We start from the raw sequence: 18,353 nt of genomic DNA on the forward strand, positions 1-18,353 counted from the left end.
GTTCTTCCAAGCAAAATGAATAACCTCACATTTCCCCACATTATACTCCATCTGCCACCTTTTTGCCCACTCACTTAATCTGTCTATATCCTTTTGCAGTCTCTTTATGTCCTCCTCACAGCTTACTTTCCCATCTAGCTTTGTATCGTCAACCAACCTGGATAGATTACACTTGGTTTCTTCAGCTAGGTCATTAATATCAATTGTAAATAGCTGAGGCCCGAGCACTGATCCTTGCAGTACGTCACTAGTTACAGCCTGCCAACCTGAAAATGACCCATTTATTCCGACTCTCTGTTTTCTGTCCTTTAACCAATACTCTATCCATACTAACATATATTATCTCCCCAATCCATGAACTCTTAAACTAATTGAGTACCCCTTACATTCAGCCAGTACTTAATGATGTCCATGTTTAAGTGAATGAGAATAACATTTTACAAATATACATTTCTGCACACCGGCATTAGTACACACTGGGAAATCATAATTTTTGTTTCTGAAAATTAAAGAGCATGAAGTTGTAAGGAGCTCATCTGCAATTTTCCAATAAGTCTTGCAGTGATTGAGGCTCCCTCCAGATGTGTGTATGTGTAAAATGGCGCTATAGTATATGTATAATTTCAATACATAGGGTGCATTGCAGTATAAAATATATACCTCCTTATATAAGGAGATCTTACCGTGTACAAACTTTGAGTAACGTCCCTGATAGATCCTATCATATTGCATTATTTTTGATGATGCTCTTTGCTTGCTTGCTAACGATACATTCCTAATTTTTGCAGGTTCCTATGTGACTGCCACAGACCTGCCTCATTTACTGGGCAACTTAGAGTACAATATATCTCGAAATACAAAGATGAGAAGTAAATATCAGCCACAGGTCAGAGAACTTAGATGGGGAGTAGATTTGGAGAAAACTTTCCCCAAAAGTGCTTGTCATTATGATTATGTTTTGGCCGCTGATGTTGTTTATAGTCACCCATACCTGGATGAACTTCTAATGACTTTTGATCACTTATGTCAAGATGACACTATCATTTTGTGGACAATGAGATTTAGGCTCGATAAAGACAACACCTTTGTGGAAAAATTCCAGTGTATATTTGATATTGAAGTTATATATGATCTGCCAAGTTTACAGATAAAGTTGTATAAAGCAACACGTAAAAACACAGGGATCAGAAAGGGAACTTGAGAGCTAGCTGCTTATACCTCTGAAGCAATGATGTCCTTACCTTGGAGATTTAAAGTTAACTCCCCTAAAATCAGGCTTATAAATGAATGGACCGAAAATTCTAGCCTCGCCAGGTCCATACGAATTGTGCACAGATCCAGTGAGGCCTTGCAAAATCCACTTTTAATGGCGCAATGTGCATGTGCCGAAAACCGGCTTTTCCGATCTGTCAAGATTTCTCTTGACAGATCCTCTACATTGCTGGGAGAAGGACATCCGCGCAGCAGAGATTGGGCTATTTAAGAACATACAAACATAAGAAATAGGAGCAGGAGGAGGCCATTTAGCCCCTCGAGCCTGCTCCGCCATTTAATAAGATCATGGCTGATCTGATTTTGGCTCAGCTCCACTTCCCTGCCCTCTCCTCATAACCCTTCACTCCCTTATCGCTCAAAAATCTGTCTATCTCCAACCTTAAATATATTCAATGACCCAGCCTCCACATGTCTCTGGAGGAGAGAGTTCCACAGATTTACAAACCCCTGAGAGAAGAAATTCTTCCTCATCTCAGTTCTAAATGGACAACTCCTTATTCTGAAACTATACCGTCTAGTTCTAGATTCCCCCACAAGGGGAAACATCCTCTCTGCATCTACCTTGTCGAGTCCCCTCAGTATCTTATATGTTTCAATAAGTTCACCTCTCATTCTTCTAAACTCCAATAGGTATAGGCCTAACTTGCTCAACCTTTCTTCATGGTGTGGCCTCACCAATACCCCATACAATTGTAGCACGACTTCTCTGCTTTAATGCTCTATCCCCCTTGCAATAAAGGTCAACACGCCACTTGCCTTCCTGATCACTTGCTGTACCTGCATATTAACTTTTTGTGTTTCATGCACAAGGACCCCCAGGTCCCACTGTACTGCAGCATTTTGTAATTTCTCTCCATTTAAATAACAATTTGCTTTTTTATTTTTCCTGCCAAAGTGGATAACCTCACACTTTCCCACATTATCCTCCATCTGCCAAATACTTTCCCACTCACTTCGCCTGTCTATATCTGTTTGCAGATGTTTTATTTCCTCCTCACAACTTGCTTTCCCACCCATCATCAGCAGCAAACTTGGCTACATTACACTCGGTCCCTTCATCAAAGTCATTAATATAAATTGTAAATAGTTGAGGCCCCAGCATTGATCCCTGTGGCACCCCACTCGTCACTGTTTGCCAACCGGAAAATTACCCATTTATCCCAACTCTCTGTTTTCTGTTAGTTATCCAATCCTCTATCCATGCTAATATATTACCCCCAACCCTGTGTACTTTTATCTTGTGCAGTAACCTCTTATGTGGCACCTTATCAAATGCCTTCTGGAAATCCAAATACACCCCATCCACTGGTTCCCCTTTATCTACCCTGCTCGTTACATCCTCAAAGAACTCCAGCAAATTTGTCAAACGTGATTTCCCTTTCATAAAACCTTGCTGACTCTGCTTGTCTGTAATATGCTTTTCCAAATGTCTTGCTCTTGCTTCCTTAATAATGGACCCCAGCATTTTACTAATGACAGATGTTAGGCCCAGCGTCGGCGAGAGGTGCATGGTGAGGCGTCGGAGGTCCGTTGGTGAGGCCTATAAAGGCACAGCAGGGAGTCCGGGGCCCAGCGTCGGCGAGAGGTGCGTGGTGAGGCGTCGGAGGTCCGTTGGTGAGGCCTATAAAGGCACAGCAGGGAGTCCGGGGCCCAGCATCGGCGAGAGGTGCGTGGTGAGGCGTCGGAGGTCCGTTGGTGAGGCCTATAAAGGCACAGCAGGGAGTCCGGGGTCCAGCGTCAGCGAGAGGTGCGTGGTGAGGCGTCGGAGGTCCGTTGGTGAGGCCTATAAAGGCCCAGCTTGTGCAGCTACAGGGAGAAGGCAAAAAAGAAGTCGAAAGAAACAGAAAGGTGACGTCACAGCCAAGGGAGTAAGTGATTGGCTGATGATTGGTGAGTAGTTTTTCTTTTTTCTCTTCTATAACAGTGAGTTAACTTTAGCATTTTTGTTGCTTATCTAAGGGTTAAGTCATGGCAGGACAGCTCAGTTACGTGTTATGCTCCTCCTGTACCATGTGGGAACTCAGGGACGACACCAGTGTTCCTGACAACTACGTGTGTGGGAAGTGTATCTGCCTCCAGCTCCTGACGGACCGCGTTGCGGAGTTGGAGCTGAGGGTGGATTCACTCTGGAGCATCCACGATGCTGAGAATGATGTGAGTAGCACATGTAGCGAATTGGTCTTATCGCAGGTGAATGGTCCACAGCCAGATAGGGAATGGAAGACCAACAGGAAGAGCAGTGCAAGGAAGGTAGTGCAGGGGTCCCCTGTGGTCATCCCCCTGCAAAACAAATACACTGCTTTGAGTACTGTTGAGAGGGATGACTCATCAGGGGAGGGCAGCAGCAGCCAAGTTCATGGCATCGTGGCTGGCTCTGTTGCACAGGAGGCAGGAAAAAGAGTGGGAGAGTGATAGTGATAGGGGATTCAATTGTAAGGGGAATAGATAGGCGTTTCTGCGGCTGCAACCGAGACTCCAGGATGGTATGTTGCCTCCCTGGTGCAAGGGTCAAGGATGTCTCGGAGCGGGTGCAGCACATTCTAAAAAGGGAGGGAGAACAGCCAGTTGTCGTGGTGCACATTGGTACCAAAGACAAAGGTAAAAAAAAGGGATGAGGTCCTACGAAAAGAATTTAAGGAGCTAGGAGCTAAATTAAAAAGTAGGACCTCAAAAGTAGTAATCTCGGGATTGCTACCAGTGCCACGTGCTAGTCAGAGTAGGAATCGCAGGATAGCGCAGATGAATACGTGGCTTCAGCAGTGGTGCAGCAGGGAGGGATTCAAATTCCTGGGGCATTGGAACCGGTTGTGGGGGAGGTAGAACCAGTACAAACCGGACCGTCTGCACCTGGGCAGGACCGGAACCAATGTCCTCGGGGGAGTGTTTGCTAGTGCTGTTGGGGAGGAGTTAAACTAATATGGCAGGGGGATGGGAACCAATGCAGGGAGACAGAGGGAAACAAAAAGGAGACAAAGGCAAAAGACAGAAAGGAGATGAGGAAAAGTGAAGGGCAGAGAAACCCAAGGCAAACAAAAAAAAAGGGCCACTGTACATCAAAATTCTAAAAGGACAAAGGATGTTGAAAAAACAAGCCTGAAGGCTTTGTGTCTTAATGCAAGGAGTATCCGTAATAAGGTGGATGAATTAACTGTGCAAATAGATGTTAACAAATATGATGTGATTGGGATTACGGAGACGTGGCTCCAGGATGATCAGGGCTGGGAACTCGACATCCAGGGGTATTCAACATTCAGGAAGGATAGAATAAAAGGAAAAGGAGGTAGGGTAGAATTGCTGGTTAGAGAGGAGATTAATGCAATAGTTAGGAAGGACATTAGCTTGGATGATGTGGAATCTATATGGGTAGAGCTGCAGAACACCAAAGGGCAAAAAACATTAGTGGGAGTTGTGTACAGACCTCCAAACAGTAGTAGTGATGTTGGGGAGGGCATCAAACAGGAAATTAGGGGTGCATGCAATAAGGGTGCAGCAGTTATAATGGGTGACTTTAATATGTACATAGATTGGGCTAACCAAACTGGAAGAAATACGGTGGAGGAGGATTTCCTGGAGTGCATAAGGGATGGTTTTCCAGACCAATATGTCGAGGAACCAACTAGGGGGGAGGACATCTTCGACTGGGTGTTGTGTAATGAGAGAGGATTAATTAGCAATCTTGTTGTGCGAGGTCCCTTGGGGAAGAGTGACCATAATATGGTGGAATTCTGCATTAGGATGGAGAATGAAACAGTTAATTCAGAGACCATGGTCCAGAACTTAAAGAAGAGTAACTTTGAAAGTATGAGACGTGAATTGGCTCGGATAGATTGGCGAATGATACTTAAGGGGTTGACTGTGGATGGGCAATGGCAGACATTTAGAGACCGCATGGATGAACTACAACAATTGTACATTCCTGTCTGGCGTAAAAATAAAAAAGGGAAGGTGGCTCAACCGTGGCTATCAAGGGAAATCAGGGATGGTATTAAAGCCAAGGAAATGGCATACAAATTGGCCAGAAATAGCAGCGAACCCAGAGACTGGGAGAAATTTAGAACTCAGCAGAGGAGGGCAAAGGGTTTGATTAGGGCAGGGAAAATGGAGTACGAGAAGAAGCTTGCAGGGAACATTAAGACGGATTGCAAAAGTTTCTATAGATATGTAAAGAGAAAAAGGTTAGTAAAGGCAAACATAGGTCCCCTGCAGTCAGAATCAGGGGAAGTCATAACGGGGAACAAAGAAATGGCGGACCAATTGAACAAGTACTTTGGTTCGGTATTCACGAAGGAGGACACTAACAACCTTCCGGATATAAAAGGGGTCAGAGGGTCTAGTAAGGGGGAGGAACTGAGGAAAATCCTTATTAGTCGGGAAATTGTGTTGGGGAAATTGATGGGATTGAAGGCCGATAAATCCCCAGGGCCTGATGGACTGCATCCCAGAGTACTTAAGGAGGTGGCCTTGGATATAGCGGATGCATTGACAATCATTTTCCAACATTCCATTGACTCTGGATCAGTTCCTATCAACTGGAGGGTAGCCAATGTAACCCCACTTTTTAAAAAAGGAGGGAGAAAGAAAACAGGGAATTATAGACCGGTCAGCCTGACATCGGTAGTGGGTAAAATGATGGAATCAATTATTAAGGATGTCATAGCAGCGCATTTGGAAAGAGATGACATGATAGGTCCAAGTCAGCATGGATTTGTGAAAGGGAAATCATGCTTGACAAATCTTCTGGAATTTTTTGAGGATGTTTCCAGTAGAGTGGACAAGGGAGAATCAGTTGATGTGGTATATTTGGACTTTCAGAAGGCTTTCAACAAGGTCCCACACAAGAGATTAATGTGCAAAGTTAAAGCACATGGGATTGGGGGTAGTGTGCTGACATGGATTGAGAACTGGTTGTCAGACAGGAAGCAAAGAGTAGGAGTAAATGGGTACTTTTCAGAATGGCAGGCGGTGATGAGTGGGGTACCGCAAGGTTCTGTGCTGGGGCCCCAGCTGTTTACATTGCACATTAATGATTTGGATGAGGGGATTAAATGTAGTATCTCCAAATTTGCAGATGATACTAAGTTGGGTGGCAGTGTGAACTGTGAGGAGGATGCTATGAGGCTGCAGAGTGACTTGGATAGGTTAGGTGAGTGGGCAAATGCATGGCAGATGAAGTATAATGCGGGACTGACCCATCAAAAAAGACTGGATCAACTGGGCTTGTATTCACTGGAGTTCAGAAGAATGAGAGGCAACCTCATAGAAACGTTTAAAATTCTGATGGGTTTAGACAGGTTAGATGCAGGAAGAATGTTCCCAATTTTGGGGAAGTCCAGAACCAGGGGTCACAGTCTAAGGATAAGGAGTAAGCCATTTAGGACCGAGATGAGGAGAAACTTCTTCACCCAGAGAGTGATGAATCTGTGGAATTCTCTACCACAGAAAGTTGTTGAGGCTAATTCACTAAATATATTCAAAAAGGAGTTAGATGTAGTCCTTACTACTAGGGAGATCAAAGGGTATGGCGAGAAAGCAGGAATGGGGTACTGAAGTTGCATGTTCAGCCATGAACTCATTGAATGGCGGTGCAGGCTCGAAGGGCTGAATGGCCTACTCCTGCACCTATTTTCTATGTTTCTATGTTTCTCTGGTCTATAGTTTCCTGCTTTCTCTCTGCCTCCTTTTTTAAGCAGGGGTGTTACATTTGTAGTTTTCCAATCTACTGGGACCACCGCAGAATCCAGGAAATTTTTGTTAGATTACAACCAATGCATCCACTATCTCTGCAGATGCTTCTTTTAAGGCCGTCGGATGCAGGCCATCAAGTCTACGGGACTTGTCCACTTTTAGTCCCATTATTTTACCAAGTAATTTTTCTTTGGTGATAGTGATTGTTTTAAGTTCCTCTATTGGGAATCTATTATTGGAATGTTTTTACTATCTTATACCATGAAGAATGATGCAAAATATTTGTTGAAAGTTTCTGCCATTTCCCTGTTCACCATTATTAATTCCCCAATCTCATCCTCCAAGGGACCAACGTTTACTTTAGCTACTCTCTTCCTTTGTATATACCTGTAGAAGCTTTTACTATCTATTTTTATATTTCTTGCTAGTTTACTCCCATAATCTATATTCCCTCTATTTTTAATTTAATTGCCATTTGCTGGTTTAAAAAAATTTCCCAATCCTCTGGCCTCCCACTAATCTTGGCAACATTGTATGCTATTGTTTTCAATTTGATACCATCCTTTACTTCCTTAGTTAGCCACGGATGGTTCTCCCTTCTGTTAAAGTCTTTCCTTCTCATTGGAATATATTTTTGTTGAGAGTTATTAAATATCTCCTTAAATGTCTGCCACTGCTTATCTACCGTCTTACACTTTAATCTATTTTCCCAGTCCACTTTTCCCAACTCTGACTTCGTACCTTTGTAATCGCCTTTATTTAAGATCAGGACACTGGATTGAGATCCAACTTTATCACCCTCCATCTGAATTTGAAATTCAACCAAGCTATGACCACTCTTTCTTTTTATTAATAATTTATAATTCTGGGGGAGATGGGACCAGTACAAACCGGAGGGTCTGCACCTGGGCAGGTCCGGAACCAATGTCCTAGGGGGAGTGTTTGCTAGTGCTGTTGGGGAGGAGTTAAACTAATATTGCAGGGGGATGGGAACCAATGCAGGGAGACAGAGGGAGACAAAAATGAGGCAAAAGCAAAAGACAGAAAGGAGATGAGGAAAAGTGGAGGGCAGAGAAACCCAAGGCAAAGAACAAAAAGGGCCACTGTACAGCAAAATTCTAGAAGGACAAAGGGTGTTAAAAAAGCAAGCCTGAAGGCTTTGTGTCTTAATGCAAGGAGTATCCGCAATAAGGTGGATGAATTAACTGTGCAAATAGATGTTAACAAATATGATGTGATTGGGATTACGGAGACGTGGCTCCAGGATGATCAGGGCTGGGAACTCAACATCCAGGGGTATTCAACATTCAGGAAGGATAGAATAAAAGGAAAAGGAGGTGGGGTAGCATTGCTGGTTAAAGAGGAGATTAATGCAATAGTTAGGAAGGACATTAGCTTGGATGATGTGGAATCTATATGGGTAGAGCTGCAGAACACTAAAGGGCAAAAATCGTTAGTGGGAGTTGTGTACAGACCTCCAAACAGTAGTAGTGATGTTGGGGAGGGCATCAAACAGGAAATTAGGAGTGCATGCAATAAAGGTGCAGCAGTTATAATGGGTGACTTTAATATGCACATAGATTGGGCTAGCCAAACTGGAAGCAATACGGTGGAGGAGGATTTCCTGGAATGCATAAGGGATGGTTTTCTAGACCAATATGTCGAGGAACCAACTAGGGGGGAGGCCATCTTAGACTGGGTGTTGTGTAATGAGAGAGGATTAATTAGCAATCTCATTGTGCGAGGCACCTTGGGGAAGAGTGACCATAATATGGTGGAATTCTGCATTAGGATGGAGAATGAAACAGTTAATTCAGAGACCATGGTCCAGAACTTAAAGAAGGGTAACTTTGAAGATATGAGGCATGAATTGGCTAAGATAGATTGGCTAATGATACTTAAGGGGTTGAATGTGGATGGGCAATGGCAGACATTTAGAGACTGCATGGATGAATTACAACAATTGTACATTCCTGTCTGGCGTAAAAATAAAAAAGGGAAGGTGGCTCAACCGTGGCTATCAAGGGAAATCAGGGATAGTATTAAAGCCAAGGAAATGGCATACAAATTGGCCAGAAATAGCAGCGAACCTGGGGACTGGGAGAAATTTAGAACTCAGCAGAGGAGGACAAAGGGTTTGATTAGGGCAGGGAAAATGGAGTACGAGAAGAAGCTTGCAGGGAACATTAAGGCGGATTGCAAAAGTTTCTATAGGTATGTAAAGAGAAAAAGGTTAGTAAAGACAAACGTAGGTCCCCTGCAGTCAGAATCAGGGGAAGTCATAACGGGGAACAAAGAAATGGCAGACCAATTGAACATGTACTTTGGTTCAGTATTCACTAAGGAGGATACAAACAACCTTCCGGATATAAAAGTGGTCAGAGGGTCTATTAAGGAGGAGGAACTGAGGGAAATCTTTATTAGTCGGGAAATTGTGTTGGGAAATTGATGGGATTGAAGGCCGATAAATCCCCAGGGCCTGATGGACTGCATCCCAGAGTACTTAAGGGATGGCCTTGGAAATAGCAGATGCATTGACAGTCATTTTCCAACATTCCATAGACTCTGGATCAGTTCCTATCGAGTGGAGGGGAGCCAATGTAACCCCGCTTTTTAAAAAAGGAGGGAGAGAGAAAGCAGGGAATTATAGACCGGTCAGCCTGACCTCAGTAGTGGGTAAAACGATGGAATCAATTATTAAGGATGTCATTGCAGCGCATTTGGAAAATGGTGACATGATAGGTCCAAGTCAGCATGGATTTGTGAAAGGGAGATCATGCTTGACAAATCTTCTGGAATTTTTTGAGGATGTTTCCAATAAAGTGGACAAAGGAGTACCAGTTGATGTGGCATATTTGTACTTTCAGAAGGCTTTCGACAAGGTCCCACACAGGAGATTAATGTGCAAAGTTAAAGCACATGGTATTGGGGGTAGTGTGCTGACGTGGATTGAGAACTGGTTGTCAGACAGGAAGCAAAGAGTAGGAGTAAATGGGTACTTTTCGGAATGGCAGGCAGTGACTAGTGGGGTACCGCAGGGTTCTGTGCTGGGGCCCCAGCTGCTTACATTGTACATTAATGATTTAGATGAGGGGATTAAATGTAGTATCTCCAAATTTGCGGATGACATTAAGTTGGGTGGCAGTGTGAGCTGCGAGGAGGATGCTATGAGGCTACAGAGTGACTTGGATAGGTTAGGTGAGTGGGCAAATGCGTGGCAGATGAAGTATAATGTGGATAAATGTGAGGTTATCCACTTTGGTGGTAAAAACAGAGAGACAGACTATTATCTGAATGGTGACAGATTAGGAAAAGGGAAGGTGCAACGAGACCTGGGTGTCATGGTACATCAGTCATTGAAGGTTGGCATGCAGGTACAGCAGACGGTTAAGAAAGCAAATGGCATGTTGGCCTTCATAGCAAGGGGATTTGAGTACAGGGGCAGGGAGGTGTTGCTACAGTTGTACAGGGCCTTGGTGAGGCCACACCTGGAGTATTGTGTACAGTTTTGGTCTCCTAACTTGAGGAAGGACATTCTTGCTATTGAGGGAGTGCAGCGAAGATTCACCAGACTGATTCCCGGGATGGTGGGACTGACCTATCAAGAAAGACTGGATCAACTGGGCTTGTATTCACTGGAGTTCAGAAGAGTGAGAGGGGACCTCATAGAAACGTTTAAAATTCTGACGGGTTTGGACAGGTTGGATGCAGGAAAAATGTTCCCAATGTTGGGGAAGTCCAGAACCAGGGGTCACAGTCTAAGGATAAGGGGTAAGCCATTTAGGACCGAGATAAGGAGAAACTTCTTCACCCAGAGAGTGGTGAACCTGTGGAATTCTCTACCACAGGAAGTAGTTGAGGCCAATTCACTAAATATATTCAAAAGGGAGTTAGATGAAGTCCTTACTACTCGGGGGATCAAGGGGTATGGCGTGAAAGCAGGAAGTGGGTACTGAAGTTTCATGTTCAGCCATGAACTCATTGAATGGCGGTGCAGGCTAGAAGGGCTGAATGGCCTGCTCCTGCACCTATTTTCTATGTTTATCTCATTACACAGTCCCAGTTCCAAGATAGCATGCTCCCTGGTTGGTTCTGCAACATACTGTTCAAGGAAACCATCCTAGATACACTCTATGAACCCTTCCTCAAGGCTATCTTGACCAATTTGATTTGTCCAATCAATATGAAGATTAAAATCACCTATGATTATTGTCGTACCTTTGTACAAGCCTCCATTATTTCTTGATTCCAACAGTGTAGCTACTGTTAGGGGACCGATAGACTACACCCACCTGTGACTTTTTCCACTTATTATTTCTTATCCCCACGCAAACTGATTCTACATCTTGATATTCTGAGGTCATAACATTTCTCACTACTGTACCGATATCATTCTTTATTAACATAGCTACCCCATCTCCCTTTCCTTTCTTTCAATCCTTCTGAATTGTCAAATACCCCTGAATATTCAGTTCTCAGCTTTGGTCACCTTGCAACCACATCTCTGTGATGGCTATCCGAACGAGACCTGGGTGTCATGGTACATCAGTCATTGAAGGTTGGCATGCAGGTACAGCAGACGGTTAAGAAAACAAATGGCATGTTGGCCTTCATAGCAAGGGGATTTGAGTACAGGGGCAGGGAGGTGTTGCTACAGTTGTACAGGGCCTTGGTGAGGCAACACCTGGAGTATTGTGTACAATTTTGGTCTCCTAACTTGAGGAAGGACATTCTTGCTATTGAGGGAGTGCAGCGAAGATTCACCAGACTGATTCCCGGGATGGTGGGACTGACCTATCAAGAAAGACTGGATCAACTGGGCTTGTATTCACTGGAGTTCAGAAGAATGAGAGGGGACCTCATAGAAACATTTAAAATTCTGACGGGTTTAGACAGGTTAGATGCAGGAAGAATGTTCCCAATGTTGGGGAAGTCCAGAACCAGGGGTCACAGTCTAAGGATAAGGGGTAAGCCATTTAGGACCGAGATTAGGAGAGACTTCTTCACCCAGAGAGTGGTGAACCTGTGGAATTCTCTGCCACAGAAAGTGGTTGGGGCCAATTCACTAAATATATTCAAAAGGGAGTTAGATGAAGTCCTTACGACTCGGGGGATCAAGGGGTATGGCGAGAAAGCAGGAATGGGGTACTGAGGTTTCATGTTCAGCCATGAACTCATTGAATGGCGGTGCAGGCTAGAAGGGCTGAATGGCCTGCTCCTGCACCTATTTTCTATGTTTATCTCATTACACAGTCCCAGTTCCAAGATAGCATGCTCCCTGGTTGGTTCTGCAACATACTGTTCAAGGAAACCATCCTAGATACACTCTATGAACCCTTCCTCAAGGCTATCTTGACCAATTTGATTTGTCCAATCAATATGAAGATTAAAATCACCTATGATTATTGTCGTACCTTTGTACAAGCCTCCATTATTTCTTGATTCCAACAGTGTAGCTACTGTTAGGGGACCGATAGACTACACCCACCTGTGACTTTTTCCACTTATTATTTCTTATCCCCACGCAAACTGATTCTACATCTTGATATTCTGAGGTCATAACATTTCTCACTACTGTACCGATATCATTCTTTATTAACATAGCTACCCCATCTCCCTTTCCTTTCTTTCAATCCTTCTGAATTGTCAAATACCCCTGAATATTCAGTTCTCAGCTTTGGTCACCTTGCAACCACATCTCTGTGATGGCTATCCGAACGAGACCTGGGTGTCATGGTACATCAGTCATTGAAGGTTGGCATGCAGGTACAGCAGGCGGTTAAGAAAACAAATGGCATGTTGGCCTTCATAGCAAGGGGATTTGAGTACAGGGGCAGGGAGGTGTTGCTACAGTTGTACAGGGCCTTGGTGAGGCAACACCTGGAGTATTGTGTACAATTTTGGTCTCCTAACTTGAGGAAGGACATTCTTGCTATTGAGGGAGTGCAGCGAAGATTCACCAGACTGATTCCCGGGATGGTGGGACTGACCTATCAAGAAAGACTGGATCAACTGGGCTTGTATTCACTGGAGTTCAGAAGAATGAGAGGGGACCTCATAGAAACATTTAAAATTCTGACGGGTTTAGACAGGTTGGATGCAGGAAGAATGTTCCCAATGTTGGGGAAGTCCAGAACCAGGGGTCACAGTCTAAGGATAAGGGGTAAGCCATTTAGGACCGAGATTAGGAGAGACTTCTTCACCCAGAGAGTGGTGAACCTGTGGAATTCTCTGCCACAGAAAGTGGTTGGGGCCAATTCACTAAATATATTCAAAAGGGAGTTAGATGAAGTCCTTACGACTCGGGGGATCAAGGGGTATGGCGAGAAAGCAGGAATGGGGTACTGAGGTTTCATGTTCAGCCATGAACTCATTGAATGGCGGTGCAGGCTAGAAGGGCTGAATGGCCTGCTCCTGCATCTATTTTCTATGTTTCTATGTTTCTATACCCATTTATATCTATATGTGCCGTCAACTTTGCTATCTTGTTACGAATGCTGCATGTATACAGAGCTTTAAATTTTGTCTTTTTATTATTTTTCCCTGCTTTGACCCCACTTTCTGATACACTCTTATTTTTATACATTCTGTTCCTTCCTGTCACACTCTGGTTATCATTTCCCCTACCGCTACCCTGCTCTATTGCGTTCTCCTTGCTCTTTGACTTTTTAAATTTCCGCTCAACTGAACGCTCCCCCACCCTCCCCCCTACTATTTAATTTAAAGCCCTTTCCACATGCCCGAGTTATTTGATTTGTTGCCTTCGATTCTATTTGCTCAACTCATGCCCAGAGAATGGCCTTCAAACTTTTATGCCTGGTAAAATCAAGTGCATAGCTTACCTTTACCAGCGTAAGAGTTTTAAAACTTATAAAAATTAAATGTAAACACTCAGTTTTGTATTAAAAATCCTGTCCATTAAGGTAAGTTCATTTTTAACACTATTAAAACACATTAAAAAAAATCTAAAAAATATTTTTTTTTCTAAAACATTTAATTACATTTAATTTTAATTAATTTTAAATATGTGAGGCGTTTTATTTATTTATTATGCTGTGTTTTGGTGTTTTAGGGTTTTTCTCATTGATAGTAATGGGAGTCCATACAAACAGAGCTCCCATTTTTATCAATGAGAATACTGCATAGTGATCGATGGTCCAGGCCCATGTGACTCCGGCTTGTAATTGCATACCTCGAAGACATCTTCCTATGCACTGCGCAGTGAGTCTAGGCCTCCGACCGGGTTCCTAGGTTGTGGCGGTATTTTCGGGTCGAAAGTGTTCATATGAAGGAAGCCTCTGACTGCAATTTTCCCCCCGATATGTTGTGATCAATGATCCTTCTAATTTTGGGGGGCACATGACCCCTTTAACAAAATGCGTGACCCATTCTAATTTCCATTGTGAACCCAGCAAGCGGCCTTTGTAGGACCTCCAGAGCATTGTGCGGCCACGCAGCTTAACAGGAACATTGGCTGTGATTTGCTTTCTGCAAATTTTATATTGCTAGCCTTGCTTTCATTTCTTGCCAAGAGTTCCCAACTAAGAAGCCTCCTAAGGCAAATTTAGTTACCAACAATCCACAGGCCTAACATTAAAAAAAAGTCCCTAGACAAGATTTCTGGCTTCGACAGATTCGCTTGGGATCAGAATCTGTCAATTGATATTCCTCTCACAAAGATCACAATCGCAACATGCCTGCATTTATTACATTACAGCAGGAGAAGCTTTACTAACTCAATGATTGAGCATTCAGGCAAGTAGGAATCCAAGTGTTCCATCCATCTGTTCTGTAGCATTGCCAGAGACTTTGCTTAAACCTTTGCAAAAAACATTTTTTTAGCTACTGGAAATATTTACCTTAAGTTAAAAGCACCACACTATCCATTTCCTTCTGATTCGTTTTTAAATTATGGTTCCACCGTTTAGAAAATTATCTTTTTTCAAAATGAAAAAATATGCTGAAATTCTAAAAAAAAAGAACAAAGTTAGATGTTTGCAATTTTTTATTGTAAACAAGCTCCTACCAGCATGTTAAAACACTAATTAATTTTGCTAAAAATAACCATTTTGGTATAGGATAAGACAAAAGGTTGGCAAAATACGTCCATGATAAATCTGCCATACATGGCAGCCATAAAGAGCATGAATGAAGCAGTAAGTCAGAATCGGCTCTGAATATCTTCTATTGGAGACAGTGTTCTTTCTGGCAAGAATATAGAAAGAAGGCCCTGCTGGGAATTATATTGATATATAGCATATGCCAGAAAGACAATCATGTATGTTCATTTTTTTAATGAATTAATTGTTTTCAAAATGTAATTGTTATCTATGTGATATGTATATATGATTAAAGAATATTTACTTAATTAATATGCCAGGATCAACTTCTGTTTACAATGATTGTATTGATTTTTGTGTACACTTTGTGATGCCAGTTCTTACAAAGAGATTGTTTTTCTCTTCCTTTGTCTCTTCTGGTCCAAAGAAGATGAACAATTACTAATAATCATGAATCCTTTGAAAGGAACTTGTGTATTTCCCTTTTATTAACCTGCACTGACAATTTGTTCCATATGTTGACCAACCCTTTGCTAAACAAACTTTGTTTAAGTTGCCTATTTTCCTTATCTATTTTCCTCATTTTGGAATTCAGCATACATCGGAAAAATGTATCTGTCCCCTTCAGAATCTTAAAAACGTCAATCAAGTCCCCCCCTTAACCATCTCGGCTCATCCAGGGTCACCGAGGCTCACCTTTTCCTCAAAGCTCTATTTTGTAAGTTCTGGTAATAATCTTGTAAAACGTGCTGAACCCTCTCCTATAACATATCCCTTTCGATGTGGGTGACCAGAACTGTGCTTGAGATGTGGTCTCACTGACTGATGTCCCATTCAATTTTAAAATTGCTCTTTTGATTTATGTTATACTCTTTGCTATGCAGTCCAGCATTTGATTTGTTTCTTTACTACCTGGGTATGCTTGGATAATTGTTTTAGTGACGAGCTAAATGTCCCTCTTATTTGTTCCATATCACTACATATTCCATGTTATCTTTTCTTTTGCAAAATCTCATCACTTAAAATGTAGTTGCATGTCATGCTACATTTCATACATGGCTATGGAGTAGAGGGGAGGGTGATTGGGTGGTGCAATGAGTTAGAAACATTCCTCCAGTCACTAACGTGAGCAAAGAATTTAGTGCAAGTGTAAAATGGGAAACTTGATTTTCTTTTTAGCTCTGGTGTGTTTGACTAACTTGATTGAATTCTTTGATGACGTAATGGAGAGGGTTGATGAGGATAGTGCGGTTGACGTTGTGTATATGGACTTTCAAAAGACATTTGACAAAATACCACAAAATAGACTTGTTCGAAAAATTGAAGCCCATAAGATTAAAGGGGCAGTGGTTACAAAATTGGCTAAGGGACAGAAAGCAGAGAATAGTGGTGAACGGTTGTTTTTCAGACTGAACGGAAATATACAGTGGTATCCCCCAGGGATCGGTATGAGGACCACTGTTCCTTTTAGAAACATAGAAACATAGAAAATAGGTGCAGGAATAGGCCATTCGGCCCTTCTAGCCTGCACCGCCATTCAATGAGTTCATGGCTGAACATTCAACTTCAGTACCCCATTCCTGCTTTCTCCCCTTGATCCCCCTAGCAGTAAGGACCTCATCTAACTCCTTTTTGAATATATTTAGTGAATTGGCCTCAACAACTTTCTGTGGTAGAGAATTCCACAGGTTCACCACTCTCTGGGTGAAGAAGTTCCTCCGCATCTCGGTCCTAAATGGCTTACCCCTTATCCTTAGACTGTGACCCCTGGTTCTGGACTTCCCCAACATTGGGAACATTCTTCCTGCATCTAACCTGTCTAACCCCGTCAGAATTTTATATGTTTCTATGAGGTCCCCTCTCATTCTTCTGAACTCCAGTGAATACAAGCCCAGTTGATCCAGTCTTTCTTGATAGGTCAGTCCCGCCATCCCGGGAATCAGTCTGGTGAACCTTCGCTGCACTCCCTCAATAGCAAGAATATCCTTCCTCAGGTTAGGAGACCAAAACTGTACACAATACTCCAGGTGTGGCCTCACCAATGCCCTGTACAACTGTAGCAACACCTCCCTGCCCCTGTACTCAAATCCCCTTGCTATGAAGGCCAACATGCCATTTGCTTTCTTAACAGCCTGCTGCACCTGCATGCCAACCTTCAATGACTGATGTACCATGACACCCAGGTCTCTTTGCACCTCCCCTTTTCCTAATCTGTCACCATTCAGATAATAGTCTGTCTCTCTGTTTTTACCACCAAAGTGGATAACCTCACATTTATCCACATTATACTTCATCTGCCATGCATTTGCCCACTCACCTAACCTTTGACATATATATTAATGACCTGGACTTGGATATACAGGGCATCATTTCAAAGTTTGCAGATGATATGAAACTCAAAAATGTAGTGAACAATGGGGAGGATAGTAATATACTTCAGGAGAATATAGACAGACTGGTAAAATGGGCAGACACCTGGCAGATGAAGTTTAATGCAGTGTTGTGTGAAGACATATTTTGGTAGGAAGAACGGGGAGGGGCAATATGAACTTAAATTGTTATGGGGTGTATGTACACAAATCTTTGAAGGTGGCAGGACAAGTTGAGAAGACTGTTGAAAAACATAGGGGATCCTTGAATTTATTAATAGAGGAATAGAGTACAAAAACAAGGAAGTTATGCTAAACCTTTATAAAACACTGAGTATGCCTCAGCTGGAGTATTGTGTTCAATTCTGGGTACCACACTTTAGGAACGATGTCTCGGTCTTGGAGAGAGTTCAGAAGTGATTTACTAGAATGGTACCAGGGATGAACGACTTCAGTTGTGTGGAGAGACTGGAGAAACTGGGGTGGTTCTCCTTTTGGCAGAGATTTTTGGCTATCAAACAGGAGATTTGATAGAGGTGTTCACAATCATGAATGGCATTGCTGGAGTAAATAAGGAGAAACTGTTTCCAGTGACAGAAAGGTCAGTAACCAGAGGATACAGATTTAAGGTGATTAGCAAAAGAACCAGAGGCAACATGAGGAAACATTTCTTTACAGAACAAGTTGTGATCTGTAATGCACTGCCTGCATTTTTACAGGGCTATGGGGAAAGCGCAGGGGAGTGGATTAATTGGATAGCTCTTCTAAAGAGTCAGCATAGGCACAATGTGCTGAATGTCCTCCTCTGTGCTGTATCATTCTATGATTCTATTTGGGTTTCCATTCAACTCAGACTACTGGTTTTAAGGAAATTAAGAAAGGAATTGAGGTAATCTTAATCTAATTCTTAGTTGATGTTAGTCCACAGTTCAAATCTGCTCAGAATTACACAGTAATTAATGTT

At 42.7% G+C, this 18,353-nt stretch overlaps 1 protein-coding gene across 1 annotated transcript in view; it reads left to right on the plus strand.

Moving 5' to 3' along the window:
• The window catches only part of LOC139274595 (putative methyltransferase-like protein 21E), an 86,615-nt gene that overhangs the window by 21,463 nt on the left and 46,799 nt on the right, over nt 1-18,353 (plus strand). Inside the window, exon 4 of the mRNA XM_070891275.1 lies at nt 789-869. Coding sequence (XP_070747376.1) covers nt 789-869 — 81 coding nt within the window. The remainder of the gene's footprint in view (nt 1-788; nt 870-18,353) is intronic.

This window comes from Pristiophorus japonicus, chromosome 10, assembly GCF_044704955.1.
Source record: "Pristiophorus japonicus isolate sPriJap1 chromosome 10, sPriJap1.hap1, whole genome shotgun sequence".
In the NCBI taxonomy this organism is placed as follows: domain Eukaryota; kingdom Metazoa; phylum Chordata; class Chondrichthyes; family Pristiophoridae; genus Pristiophorus; species Pristiophorus japonicus.